The following is a 15,126-nucleotide window of genomic DNA, read 5'->3' as shown; positions in this document are numbered from 1 at the left end:
CTCAGAGAAACAGTGTCAGCTTCTCATTTTATTCAGTGCCTCTTTATTTCCTCTGCAGTTATGTCAGAGTGTGTAATAACTTCAAATTGACTGATGAAAATATCTGTCTAACACTGAGTCCTATTTAAGAACGATTATGTATGTCCAGTTATTTGGTATCTGTTTCTGTGAATTTTTTTTAAAGATTTATTTATATGAGTACACTGTCACCATCTTCAGAAGAGGGCATTGGATCTCATTACAGATGGATGGTTGTGAGCCACCATGTGGTTGCTGGGAATTGAACTCAGGGCCTCTAGAAGAGCAGTCAGTGCTCTTCACCGCTGAGCCATCTCTCCAGCCCCTCTGTGACGTTTTACAGTTGATTTTAGAACTTTTTCTTTAAACATGAACCATTTGTAGTAACTGCTGTGCTTTGAGGGTTTTTTGTTTGTTTTGTTTTTCTTACTCCTTTTTCTGTTGTATTCTCATCTGTCAATGTGGTCTGACCTTTTCAGAAGTTAAATAATTCCCTAGATAAAAACAAGAAAAATTTCACTTTAGCACTTTCCACTGTTTTCCTCATTTTTTTTTTCTGTTTGAGATAACTTGTTTTAGTGCATAAACTAGTTCCGAATATTTTTAAGACAGTATGAAAATGTCCAACTTACTTTTAAGAAGGTTTCCAGGGAAGAAAAGAAATCAGTACTTTGTAAATGTATTTTATTTGTGAAACAAATACCACAGAACACTTAATGTGGCTATGAAAGAAAGAATAACATCTGTTAAAACAGTTCTCATAGTTTCTGGCTCTCCGCGGTACTCTGAGGCTGGCCTGACCTGCTCTTTTTCTGGAGCACCTTGGACACCCACACCTGTAATGCTATTTCGTTGTCTGTCTGCCCAGTAGAGTAGAAGGTGCACGTGACAGGGACAGCGTTGTCTGCCATTCTCTCCTCAGCCTCTTGCGCTATGTCGTATGCACAGTGAGGCTGAACAGATGGGAACTTAGTAAGTGTAGCAGCCACTTACTAAGAGTGTACAAAATCATTAGACGTGGTCCCCGACAGGAAGGAAGACACTAAGGAATACTACTAGGCGGTGAACATTCCCTTTTCCTTGTATGTGTGGAAACATTTGCTCAAAGTCATCTACAAATAAACTTGCTTCATTTTGCGGAAAACACAAACCTCTTTAGTCCCAGAAGACAGCAGGGGGCATAACCAGAACACTGTGTCAGAGCCAGTAACGGGAGAGAGAGAGCAGGTCAAGAAGGTGAGAAGTTTGAGATCAGAACATAAGAGGAGAAGCTGAAGACCTTGTAGTTGGCTGCTAGACAATTGCTAGAAAGAGGCCTCTGTGGTTTCTTTGCACTTCAATGACGTCGTGAGGAGTTCTGAGAGGTCTGAATCTTGCTGGTGGTAAAATGTGCTGCCTTTGGCTGGCTCTTGGTCACGGAGATAGGTTTTGCCAGAAGAAGATATCATTGGCTGAATAAAACTACCTCTCATTTTGCCTACAACAAAACGCCTGCTTACAGATGTTTGGAATAGTAGAATTTTGCAGGTTCCAACCAAGAAGAATGTGGTAGTGGCTTAAAAACAACACGCTGACTAGTTAGTTCTAAGATGTCTCCTGAGCCTTTGATATGCACTGGCAGGGTCTGTACCTAGAGGAGTGATGGTTAGTGAATTGGCACCGGAGCTGTAATCACTCGCTGTGCACATTGCTAGCATACTATTATGTGTCAAAGATAAGATTTTCAACATCGTAATAGACTTAATAGATTGTGTGGGTTTATGTTTAGACCTTGGTTTTTAATAGAATTCTATTTGTTCTTATAATTAAGTTATAATGTTTTAGTAAAATACTAGTAAGATTGAGGTTAAACGTCACTGGAAAATACTGTAGTTCTGGTGACCTAGTGACGAGGACCAGATTGAGTGGGTCTGACTCTTGCTGTGTGCTTCCGTCTTGCTTGGCGAGCTAGTGTACCTTCCTTCCCATGACTCAGTTTACCAGAGTATTTAATGAGGAGAGCAGCTTATAGTAAAGTGCTGTTAGAAGAATTTAAAGAGTTAGTCAAGGAAAGCTCTTAGACACGGGACACAGGGAGTGTTCATGACCTGCAGTGCCGAGAGCCAAGGTTCTCAGTCGGGATTCACTTTAATTCATGTTGAAAGAACAGTTATTGCCTCAAAGGTTCAACTTTTACTTTACATGCTAGTTGGATATCCAAACCAATTTGTTAGAACCAAGTTATGATTGACTAGGACCAAGGTGGGTCATCTTTGAAACCCTCAGACACGAAAGATGTCCTGAGCACCAGAAGCTAGAGTGATGACTGGCTTCAGACATAGATAATAGGAGATGATTGAGGCCGACAGAGTGGACTGATCGGTACCTGTGAGGTACAGTGAGGCGTTTACTCCAGTGTCAGGAATTGAACCAGACTCACTAGGCAGCATCATTGGGAAGTTTTTGTAGTAGGAAAGTAATGAGTTTAAATCCTCAGAGTACTGTAATGGGCTGTGTCACAGGCCACAGCCAAGAACATGGATACGATTTGGGAGTTGCATGCAGAATGGGATGGATGCTTAAGGTAGGAAGGGTGGTTGTGACTTGCAGCAGCCTTTTAGAAACATCACCTAACTATTTCAACAACCAAATTGAGATTTGGGAGTTAGGATGAAGCTTTCATATGTGACTGAGTACGCTCTGTGGGAGGAAACAAAGAAGGATACAATTTAGATTTTTTTTTTTCATAGAAATTGCCAAAACCAAGCCATGTCATGCCATGAAACGAAAGCGAACGGCAGATAAGTCGACCAGCACCAGTGACCCTGTGATCGAGGATGACCATGTGCAGGTAAAGAAGAAAGCCATCCCTTCCCACCGCCAGCTCAGTTCTTGCCAAGAAACTCAAGTTTCCACCTTTCTGTACTGTCTGTATCCTAAGGAGAAAACTTGGTTAACAGACTCTAGGTTGTCAGAGTGAAAACTCTTACTTTGAAAGAAGCAAAGCATTGTCACACACCCCCTCATAACTCCTAAATTCCTATCGTCGTAGGTTCTTGTATTGAAATCCAAAAATCTCGTTGGAGTCACAATGACGAATTGTGGAATCACAGATCTAGTGCTGAAAGACTGCCCCAAGATGATGTTCATCCATGGTATGTACCTGGGGTTGTGTTTATGTAAGGTCATCGTGAAACCTTTAGAGAATTAAGGCTAGACCAGTTGAAGCAGGCTGCAACTGCAGCTCCTCGGGAGACTAGAGGGTTGCAAATTTAAGGTCCACTTGGGCCACACAGTAAGACCTAATCACAAAGTGGAAAAGTTTAGGAAGAATTAAAACGTGTGTGTGTGTGTGCGTGTGTGTGTGTGTGTGTGTGTGTGTGTCTGTGTGTCTGTGTGTCTGTGTGTCTGTGTGTGTGTGTGTGTGTGTGTAGCAACTGTAGAATGTTTGCTGCTTCACACGTGTGACATCCTAGGTTCAAATCTCAGTAACCAAGCAGGCCAAAGTTAGTTCTCCTGTACAGCAGGGACATTATTCCTTTTCACAGGAATGTTCTGGACTGTCTTTAGTTCTGTCTTTGTCGTATGGTTCTTGTGTAGAGGGGGTACCTGCTGGGGCTCAACGCTTTTATATGTAGCTTCCCCTTGAAAGTTAATCAGTTCCTCCCTGACAGGGCAGAGTGGCTTCATAGCATGGAGAGGCTGCTGTCAGTTATACCTCAGCTTAGCCCTGGGCAGGAGGCTGTGAGGGTGTGGGCAGAGAGAAACTGGGCCCCTGGTGCTTCGCTGCTCTGTGTTTGGTTAGGCGTTCACTCAGATCCTTAGTTCCTAGCCCATTCTCCAGGCCCGTTGCACAATTGCTGTTTCTGCTGTCTCCGCTCATTTAATGTACTCCTGCATACCTTCCTCGTCCTTTTTTACATTCTGCCTCAAATATAGGCTGTTCTGGGTGAGATTTTAAAGTTTTAGATGTATATCATATCCATTTATAATGGGTTTTTAATTTAAAATTAGATTTTTTTTATATCTCTATTAAAAAAAGTAATAATCTAGGCTATATGCCACAACCCCACAAAGGTGATATACACATTTGATCCAAAATACCCTGGAGGCAAAAAAGGTGCTACTCTTGAGTTCCAGGCCAGCCAAGGCTACATAGTGAGATCAAAATCAAGATCTGCCTCATTCTCTTCCTTAAATGAATTACATGCTATGTGAAGTCATGTGGCATTTGGCCTTTATTTTTGTTAAATGAGGTGGGGGTGTGGTGTGTATACATTGACGTATACATACATGTAGGTACACAACATGGTTCGGGGTATGAGTGACTGCTGGAAGACACCTTACACATCCGGGCGTGACTCGCACCTGTAATGTTAGCGGAAGGGGCTGAAGCAGAGGATTGCTCTGAAGCCAGAGCCAGCCTGGGCCACAGAGCAAAGCGTTCTTCCCGAGGAAGCGCGTACCATCATGCAACCTTCTGCCTTGTTAGCAGTACAGAAAGTTGTTAAAGCACCACTTACACTCTCCATCTCCTGTGCTACTGATCACGGCAAAGAGTGAGTGCCATGAATCCCATTAAAAGGCGGTGCCTTCCAATCCTCCCATAAAACCAGGAGACTAGAAAAGGACACATCAGACCTCTGCTGCGTTCTGTAGGGTGTCAGACTGTTCATACTGCCAGATTCTGAATTGTTTGTTTGTTTCATTTCAACTGACAAGGTTTTTGCCATAGAATGCCTGGTCAAGTCACTGCCTTCTTCTCCAAAAATCTCTGAAAGATACACAGCAGGCCTGTGCTTCTAACTGTGGCTCAGGACTCCACCGTCTGTCTGGGCATCTGAAACAGCCTCCCGATGCTCCCTTAGCTGTCCTTCCTCTCCAATGAAGCACTTCTTAGAGAGTGTCACTGGCTTTACAGCTGTGCCTGACCCCTAATTCCCCTGTATCTTCCTAAACCAACTAATAGATCATATGAAATGATATGTCCTCAGGCCCACTTTCTGCCCTGAAACCAAACTGTTCAGTCCAGCTTGTCCCGAGACACAGGGTCTTAGATATTTAGTTCAGTCTCTAGACAGTAGCTAAGTCGATGGCAGATGAGGTGCCAAAATAAAATTAGATTTATCCTGTGTCTGATTTTAGAGCATAGAGCCATCAGGTCCCTATCACCATCTGGTCCTCTCTCTTTTCTCTATTTCTATCGAATTCCTCCTTTATCTGTGTGACAGAGCCTAGGGCAGGCTGCTGGCACTGTGTAGACATGGAGGTTGGTTCCAGGGTACAGTGCTCTGGAAAATGATGATGCTTGCGTTGAAGATCTTGTAGAAGATGCCTTTGTGGAATGTTTGAAAGTCAAACAGTTGGGCTTTGTGGCTTTATAATTGTCTCCATTGAATTCTCTGTGAAGTTGAACTAGGCAGTTTAAACCAGGGACGGAGCAGGCTGGGGTGCAGTTGGTAATTTAGTACAGTCGAGTGAAGTGAGTAGCAGGACACTTTGCTCTGACTTCCTGTCTGCTGGGTTGAACTGGAAGGAGAATCACGTTGTAGATAACCTTTCAGTAGATCTTTCTAAAGTACTAGAATGTATAGCCAAAGACTGTAGGAACCACAGATTTCTGTGCCTTTTCTTGAGATACTGTTTCTCTATTGTTGCAGAAATTAAAATTAGCTTCAATTCCTATCATTAAATACAAGGTAATATTTGTGAAGTCTTCCAGGTGCGACCTTTAGTCCTGTCACATTCCGTAAAGGTCATTATAAAGAAAGGGTTCCTGGGCAGTTCCCGTTTGGGCAGGTCAACCTCTAGGACTTAGTTTCTTTAGCAGGAGCAGTGGAAGCAAGGACAGCCTTGATGCCCCTCTAGCATGGGAACCGCTGACTCCTGAACTTGAGTCGTGCTGTCAGCTCCCAGCTGCTGTGTGTGACCAGCACAGTTGCCACAAGCACAAGCCTGTGCCACTGTTTTCCAGATGCTTCCAGAATGCGCTTTGCACGCTTACATAAATTATTTATAAAGCTTATCGTTTTATTCTGTAGCTACCAGGTGCAGGGTGCTGAAGCACTTAAAGGTGGAAAATGCACCGATTGTAAACCGCTTTGACTACGCACAGTGCAAGAAACTAAATATGGACCAGGTACTCGACCAAATACTGAGGATGCCTCCGGAGAGGAACCGCATCATCTACCTGCGCCCGATGCAGCAGGTAACACGCTCTGCTCTTCGTGATAAGACACACAATCTGTTCAGCTCTCAGTAACGATTCTTTAAAATCTGTGGATTTATAGCTGAGCCGAATTGTCCTGTCAGTGTTGTTTTTTAAAGCTTTTCTACCATGCCTTTAGGTATTCTAGCATTTACATAGAAGTCAGTCAACAAGCTAGACATTGCCTCTTCACTAAGAATCTAAGAATGTGCTCAGATCACAGACTTCCTGGTTCAGATTCTGCTGTGACAGAGAGCAAGTTATTTAACTCTCAATTTCTTATATGTAAAATTAGAATTATACTTGCAGTTTTCTCTATTTTAATTAATATATATGATTACTAGGTCAGTCGCTGGTATTTCATAAGCAGTAGTATAACTAATTATTAAAAGTCAAGTGCATGTGTAGGATAATACTTGTTGCGAAAAGGAAATATTAAACATCTCCTGGATTCTGCAATTAAGGCCCTTAAAATAAGCTCATCAAATTCTTAAGGGTCTTAATGCTCAAAACTGACTACATGCTTACAAATGGACTTCCTCTGGGAAGTGTACCTTTCTCTAAAGGAGTTAAGCTCAAGCTCCGTTGAAAGCAGGATGGTACTGCAGAGCTAAGGGGGAAGGACACCCATGAGACTGTCCTGTCAACACAGAATCCACAAGGAGGCATGAAACATACTGACCTCACACCTAGCGATTGCTCCGAGGTCTGACTTACCACACTCTGGCTGTGTAGTGCAGCCGTAATGACACCAGTTAAGGCCGTCCTCAGAAGAGGTGCCGTTCTCAACAGCTCCCTCCGACTTAACAGCCACTTAAAAAGCAGTTAGGGAGAGAGGGGAATGGCTGAGTCTTCCGGGTAGAGAATTTGCTGTCTTCATCCAAACACGAAGACGATGTACTCTGGGACGGAGCTGGTTATCTGATTTATAAATCTGTCAGGGGCTTCAAAACAGAAGCTTTTTAAGGTCTTGGAGACGGGTGTCACAGCCTTAATCTTGGTCCAAAGACCTTTGTGTGATGTCTTCCCCAGGTAGACACACTAACTCTGGAGCAGAAGCTCTTCAGCGGCCCCTACCCCTACCACATCTGCGTCATCCATGAGTTCAGCAATCCTCCCAACGTGCGCAACAAGGTGCGCATTCGCAATTGGATGGACACGATCGCCAACATCAATCAGTGAGTGTCTCAGCGGCACCCAGGGTCCTCACTGTTTCCCATTGAATCAGACCCTAGTGCTCTACTTTAAATGATTGCCATAGAGCTTGCAAAAAAACTAATAAAGGAAACTGCAAATTTAAAAACATGCATGTATTTGTGAAGCATTTTTTTCAAACTTAGAGAGGAGAAATTACAGACACCAAAGCCATGGAGGATGGAAAGAAACCAAGTTACTGAGAGGCTTGAGACTGATGCCTCACTCTTCAGCAGTCTGTTTATTTTGTTACCATACGGGCATTGTACTAATTATCCTCAACGTGCAACTCGTTTACTCGAAGACTTCCCATTTTCTCTCCTTGATATGATTTGAAAGATAATCAAGACTGCATCTTAATCCTTTTATTTTCTAGTTGGGGTAGCTGGGGCTGTCAGACCTGTCCTGCCTGCGAGGGTTGGTAGAGTCTAAGGTTGAGCCGTCCAGACAGGTGCTTTCTACCCAGCATTCTCTGTCAGCCCTACATTTACTTGATTTTTTTTCCTGTTGCCTCCAGAGAGCTCATTAAATATGAATTCTTCCTGGAAGCCACTCGAACTGAAGAAGATTTAAAGAAGTACCCTAAGTATCCCTGGGGGAGAGAAATCTACACTTTAGAGGGTAAGGATTTACCTAGACTGTAGGGCTAACTTATAAGCCGTGAAGGGCATGCCCAGGTCGGGGATACAGAGGGTCTTAGCAGTCATCAGCATAGTGAGAGGTTGGTAGAGTAGCTGCTGGGTATGATTGGTCTGTCTGTGTATCTTTACCGTTCCTAGAATAATCAGAATCTGTTCACTCACAAAGAGTAAATAAGAATTAGAGTTGTGATTAGAAATGACATTGAAGGCAGCTGGCTCAGGCTCTGTATAGCTGTAGCTGCTTACGTACGGTTTGCTGCTGTCAGCGTTCACGTACTAATGGGGCTTTCCCAACCGTCTGCTTATTTCAGGTGTTGTTGATGGAGCTCCATACTCCATGATTTCCGACTTCCCTTGGCTGAGGTCACTGCGGGCAGCAGAGCCCAACAGCTTTGCCAGATACGACTTTGAAGATGATGAAGAAAGTAATTATGACCTAATTTGACTTGTGCTCTCTGATCAAATCGACTGTATTATGCTAAATATTTAATATTGTGTTTATAAATTAGGGATGATGCAGAGTTTTGGTTTAGTTTCCCTTATATTTTAACATGTTCTGAAAAAGGCCTGGCTACAACACAGTGGGTCTAATATGTGTGCATGAGATGCCTAGTGGGTCTACACAGTGGTTCTAATGTGTCTACATGATGAGAATTCTTTCCTATTTTCCTATTTTTTTTTTCTGGTACATATGTGTATATTCAGGAGACTTAACTTAAGACTGTGAAAAGCACATGAGCCAATTATAAAACTGTTTAGAATTTCGCTTGTTGAAGCTTCCACAGATTCTCATGTATGTAGTGCAAGCCTGGCCTTGAACTCCTAATCCCAGTTGCTAGAGTTGCGTTTGGCTTGCCTGAAGTCACTGACCTTTACTGGAGAATTTACAAGCATGATGCATGATATCTCAGAGTTGCTCCTTTATGCTAATTATTCGCCTGTTTCTCAGGAGTAGTTTGTAGCGGCTTATTGTGATTTAAATAGGGAAATTGGGCATGCTTTTAATACACTTTTTCAAAGTGATAGCATATTTGTATATTCAGTTATAGACAAAGCTTCAAGGAGGTAATTTTTTTTATTTTTATTTTTTATCTTTATTAACTTGAGTATTTCTTATTTACATTTTGATTGTTATTCCCCTTCCCGGGTTTCCTGGCCAACATCCCCCAACCCCTCCCCCTTCCCTTCTATATGGGCTTCCCCTCCCCACCCTCCCCCCATTACCGCCCTCCCCCCAACAATCACGTTCACTGGGGGTTCAGTCTTGGCAGGAGCAAGGGCTTCCCCTTCCACTGGTGCTCTTACTAGGCCATTCATTGCTACCTATGAGGTTGGAGCCCAGAGTGAGGTAAATTTTTTAATTACTTGTATCTATGCATAATTTACGCCTTGGTGCATCATTTTTACCTGGAGACTTGGGTGATCTCTGCCATCTGTGGTATCAGATCTGTTATAAACCAGTCCGGAAGGCAAACTCCATGAGCTGTTCTTGTCAGCAACAGGACATACTAGCATGTCCTAGTATTTCATGGACCAAGTGACTGATTATCACAAATCTCTCTCCTGTCTTTCCCATCTCCCAGGTACCATCTATGCTCCTCGAAGGAAAGGACAGTTGTCAGCAGACATTTGCATGGAGACAATCGGGGAGGAGATCTCAGAGATGCGTCAGATGAAGAGGGGTGTATTTCAGCGAGTAGTGGCCATTTTTATCCACTACTGTGATGTCAACGGAGAGCCAGTTGAAGATGACTACATTTAAATAGACCTTTCCTGGCTCTTCTGGCCCGAAGCGGCCAAGAGTCTATACAGAAACCTTGGGCTTGGAATTGGGAGGCCCTGGCTCAGTTTGTTATATAGGAAATATATAAGGAACATGGAAATTGTATACAAAGATTTATATATAGAAGAAATATACAAAGATACTTCCAAAAGTAATGCCTTTATAGCCTATGTTTATACATCTTAATTTAAAGAAGTCATTTAGCACTGATTGTGTTCACTTGTCCTGACTGAGTTCTCTGTGTCAGGTGACTGAGCCCATGTCCTCTGCTCTTCACCATTGTCCTTCAGTCTGTGCCTTTTTCTTCTCCAGCAGAGCCGTCTGAGTCAGCCTGCTAAAGTGTTGTATCTTGTGTGTTTTCGTTATCATAATGCCAGCTAAACCCTTAGTCAGAGAAGATTACGTTTCTGTACTAAGATGTAGTTCTTCTTTTCTTAGTGTTTATATTTGGCATATTGATTTAAATAAAAATTCATGACCTTAAAAAAATGAATTTGAAGGGCAAATAGAGTTTCCAGAGCATTTCTAGTTATTTATTTCCACATTCAATTGTGTATATGCTTTATCTTGAACATAAAATAAACATTTAGTAAAAACTTTCTTCTTGCCATGGACTTGAAACTTGCTATTTGCAGGGACAAATCCTCCACAGAAAAGCAGTGTGTGGTGGGGCCTAACTCAGCACCAGCGTCCGCTCTGATCCCCTTCAGCGTGTGGCTGTGAGAGGCAGTGTACACAACTGCGCCAGGACGGTGGGGTGACAAGTCACAGGCCCTTTCAGAGGAGCTGCCTTCCTTCCTCTCTCGCTGGATGTTGCCCAGCATGACTGATGGTACACTTGGCTCTAGGTGCTGCACCATGGCTTTGCCATTTGACAGATTGTGACCTTAGCAGGCTGCAGAATTCATTGACTAAAGACACAAAGAATTAAGGTCTGTAGAAAAGTGTCAGGCCTTGCAGGATCTGTACAGCCCCTCCCCTTCTGGGGATTGAGGCTAAGAAAGAAAAAGCTCAGTTATTCGTGGTAAGGACTCAGAGTCGGGTGGGTAGGACAGGAATCTGAGTTTCTGATCCCAACTGTACTCACTTGCTAATGACAGAAAAGCAAGAGCGTCGGTGACTTCCTAACACTGAACTTTAGAGTGGCAGGTGCCTCGACCCAAAGTCTACTTCAGGGCTTTTAAGATTGTTGAAATACAAGATTCTAAAAAGTCTTAACTGTAAGATCGTTCGTTTTTTCTTCGTATTGTTTTTAAGCTCACTGTCTTACCTCATTTGCTGTTGAGATTTTAACCGCTCAGTAAGAGGCAAAAAATAATGCAGAATAATAACCTGCGGTCCTCAGCAAGACTCAGCCTGTATCCCTAGTCAGGAGCTCATCTAAGCAGCGCTCTCACATCAGCCACATACAGCAGGGGCCCTAGGATCATTTGAAAAGACGCCAAGGGTAGACACCCGAAAGCAAAACTGGAGGCTACCACTCTCACAGTCACTTAGTAAGTGTACGCGAACAGATAGCTGGTAGGTGCTCTATAGCGAGGCCGGTAAGCTGTGTTTGATAGTATTTTGTGTTCAGTGGTCCACAGACATTCTCTACTGTGTGAAAGCCATGAAGAACACACAAGTAAACATGGTTATTTTACAACAAAACTTTATTTATAGACAGAAATTTGACTTTCACATTAATACTCCACATCACAAAATATTACTCCTGAACTTCTATCTGGACATACTGAAAGGTAAACACTCTGCAGGCTTACCGACCTCATCTTGGTGGCTTGTCTGCACCTGACAGAGATCTGAACTCACCGTACGGTTATGTCACCAGCTTCGTGGTACGATGGCCTGTTTTTAAAGGGCCTTAAATAGTTCACAGATGACCTCTGGGTGTCAGCATCAGAAATAGCGATGTGTCTCATGCTGCCTGGTATGTGGGTTTAATACTTTAACCAGTAGCTAATGTGGTACTTGAAGTGAATCTGTCAACACATGGAGTCAGGAGACCTGGGTTCAAATTCTGACTTCATCAGACAACAGCTGTGACCAGGAAACAGTTACAAGCCCTGTACTGGAGCCTAACTTTTCTTCATTTGTAAAGTCATAATGGCTACCCACCCCCACCAGGCAAGGCTGAAGGTCCAGTGGGATCATCCAGTATAAAAAGCCCAGGTTTATTATTAAAGGATTGTTCAGTTTTCTGGTCGTGTGTGTGTGTGTGTGTGTGTGTGTGTGTGTGTGTGTGTGTGGTCAGTTTATTTTCATGGTTCTTTTTTTTCTCCCCTAATATTCCCATGATGTCTCTTAAACCAGATCCTGGGACAGTGATTATGAGAACTAGTCAGGCCACAGACATTAGGAAGCCTTTTGAGGGGTTGATTACTCAATGCCTCCTAAGCTTGTCACAACCCTACCACATGGACATCCAGTCTAGCAGTTTGGATAACTTGGTCAAAAGACTGGAAACAGAGTCTTGACTCCAAAGACAAGTCAGTCTCTCAAAGAGGAAGGAAGCTGGGGGAGACCCATTGTGGGGCTACCTCCTTGCAACAGGATGACTGCTGTCTGAGCTGCCACTTCATTCTGCAATGAGTCCAGCGGACCTTGCAGAAGACATTGGACGCAGTGAGCAGTGGAATTACCCACTCTGCAAGGCTCACAGTATGAAGCTCACAAGTGTTGATGGGAAATGATGTATGGGGTTTCCCATTGAAGGGCAAGTAGCAGATAACTTACAGGACCACTGTATTCATACAGAACAGCAAACAAAACCACACATTACTGAACTGCATATGCCAAGTGATAACACCCACACACGCACCTTGGGAATGGAGGGGAAATGAGCTGGGGTAAAGTATTTACTGTATCTGTGGTATGGGGACTTCTTACAGTGCAAGTGGTTGCATAATAATTTTTTGATTTATTTAGACCATAATTTATGTAGGAGGAAAACAAGCACTGCTTATGATAGGAGGGCCCGATGTGCTTTCCCATCCGGCTTCTGCCATATGTCCTTGGGCAAGTAAGTCACTTGCCGTGACAAAGTGTTGTCTATAAACTTGAATTGATAATCTCGCCCATAAGCTGTTGTGAGGCTCTGAGACCTTGTGAACAGGCAGATAGATTGTAAAGTGCTTATAGGGTTGAGTGGATACTCTCAGGAAATATTGGGCTTGGGTCCAAATAGAGTTTCAATTCAACCAAGCAATAAGGAGGATTCAAATTGCCTTCCTCAGGGCCACCTTGATGGTTGGCAATATTCAGGGCTCAGCCATTTGCCTCAGTCTGCTGCTGGCTATTCAGTAACCTCAGGCTCTGAGTCCTGGGGATCCTGAAAGATCATTGCATGGGCCTTCCTCCTGCTTTGTTAGGAGTCAGAATACTTCCAATCACTTAATTATGGAAATGACACCCCGAGGAGAAAACAGAGCTCAGACCAGAACAGGCACAGGCTGGGTCCCAAGGTTCTCAATATGGGAGAGTAAGTACTTAGGTCATGTGAGCAAAGAGCTTGTCCCCTGTTGTCTCCTAGCACAGTCTAATACTTCAATGTAGAGAGCATGCATCCTACCATTGACGACCATTGGGAATGCTTTAGATGGTGGCCTGGGCCTACATTCCACATCCGTTCTTGTCAGGTCAGGACCACATGATGTCTCTGTGGAGGTTTGCTTATTTTCAAAGACGGAGTTAAGTTTGATACTTGTAGGAAAGGTTTTTATGAGGAGATCCATGGAAAGCACTAACCAAATGCCCAACAGAAAAAAGCCTATTAGATGTCAGCTTCTCTTACTGTTCTGTTATTAACTATTCAATGAGTTCAAAGGAGCCAAAATAAAATGGAGAGGAGACATTTAACCTGAATTAACTATAATACTAATAAAAATATTAAGCAGATGGTTTTTTCTTCTGTCTTTGTTCCCAAAACTATGACATATTACTTGTATTAAGTCAGTGAATTTCTATAGTTTGCAATTCATTCTCTAAATCTCTTTCTCAATATTTCCAACTCCTAGAGAGGAGCTAGGTAAACCACTGACAGGTTTGTCTTCGTGGTATGTGCAGAGGCAGGAGACACACTCCAAGTACTGACATCTGGTTAGAATTTAGTAGTTTGGTTTTATTTTTATTAGTTTATCTCTATGGCTACTCTCTATTTACAGTACATAAAACTGATTTTCTATTTTTGGATCTGATAAAATAGTCTCCTAAAATAAATGTCTGTAAGTGAAGTGCTGATGGTATATAACTAGCAGTACAAAGCATAGCATGGATTTAGCAAAACTTGTAACGGTGGCCCTTGGTGATCTATGTCGCAAGGTTTGCACAGATCCACCTGGCTCGGAGACCATCTGCATTTTAGAGAGGAGAGTGAGGCAAGTCCTGCTCAGGGCCAGCTCCAGAGTGTGCCTGACCCAGATCTTCAAGTCTGTCTCTATATGTTCATATTCCAATCAAATACTTAGTTTTCTAGACTGGGTAGAAATAGAATAACTTTTGGCCAAGAGAGCCAAGCGCCCTGGCCTTTGTTTTCTTCCTAGGCCCAGTGTTTTAGAGCAGATTTTGGCCCCAGCAAACTGAAGTAATAGAGAATAACTGAGAAAAACAGAGAGAAACACTGTCCATCTCTCACCCAAGAAAGTCACAATACTACAGAGAAATAGCTAGAGAGCACAGCACTGAGAAGACATTTTGTTCTCACTTGAAGACAATATTGAACGTAATCTGGTTGTCCCCACTCCCTGGCCCCTCAATGAATCCCTCCCTCCCCAACTCCCAACGTCCTACCCTTCCCCGTTTCCCATCATAGGTTTCATTTCTTTTACTTTCTAGTTGCTAATGGAGAAGGTTGGTGACCTAGACCAGCAGGTCGTTCTTCAGTGACAGCAGTCAAGTGAGACGGCCTGATGAAAAGACAGGGGAGCTGGGGTTGGGAAGAATTGCACGAGCTATGTATTATGCTGAGCTAGCCAAGCAAGAAGTATAGCATCTCGAGTACTGTCTTCAGGAGAACGGGCAAGGTCAGTAGCAAGCCTATCAGAAACCTCTGAAGGAGAACATGGAATACCTCAGACACAGCTGCCTTAGGACTGATAACCACAGCCCTTCAGAGGAGAAAGCTGGGTTTCCAGGAACTGAGATCTTAACTCCTTCAAGGCCCAGGCCTTAAACTGGGCCTTACCAAGTCAGCTCCAGGGCAAGGGCAAAGAACTAACATTCATTTTCTCTTTCATGAGGGCCTCTGAGCCTTGGATCAGTCTGTCTCAACAACGAGTTGGGGTGGGATCTTCAGGACTGGGCATTCC

At 43.3% G+C, this 15,126-nt stretch overlaps 1 protein-coding gene across 21 annotated transcripts in view; it reads left to right on the top strand.

Moving 5' to 3' along the window:
• Fbxo38 (F-box protein 38) overlaps positions 1–10,423 on the top strand; it is a 47,068-nt gene extending 36,645 nt beyond the window's left edge. For 20 of the 21 annotated variants that reach the window (XM_063277340.1, XM_063277335.1, XM_006254822.5 and 17 more), the window contains 7 exons: positions 2,748–2,848; positions 3,050–3,152; positions 6,039–6,205; positions 7,238–7,383; positions 7,917–8,020; positions 8,352–8,465; positions 9,624–10,423. In XM_063277340.1, coding sequence (XP_063133410.1) covers positions 2,748–2,848; positions 3,050–3,152; positions 6,039–6,205; positions 7,238–7,383; positions 7,917–8,020; positions 8,352–8,465; positions 9,624–9,802 — 914 coding nt within the window. In that variant the 3' untranslated portion in view covers positions 9,803–10,423. The remainder of the gene's footprint in view (positions 1–2,747; positions 2,849–3,049; positions 3,153–6,038; positions 6,206–7,237; positions 7,384–7,916; positions 8,021–8,351; positions 8,466–9,623) is intronic. The other variant, NM_001372021.1, reaches the window with a different exon arrangement.
• The last annotated feature ends 4,703 nt before the right edge of the window (positions 10,424–15,126 follow it).

The sequence above is a fragment of the Rattus norvegicus genome, chromosome 18 (genome assembly GCF_036323735.1).
Source record: "Rattus norvegicus strain BN/NHsdMcwi chromosome 18, GRCr8, whole genome shotgun sequence".
In the NCBI taxonomy this organism is placed as follows: domain Eukaryota; kingdom Metazoa; phylum Chordata; class Mammalia; order Rodentia; family Muridae; genus Rattus; species Rattus norvegicus.
This window is presented reverse-complemented; position numbering and strand designations above follow the sequence as displayed.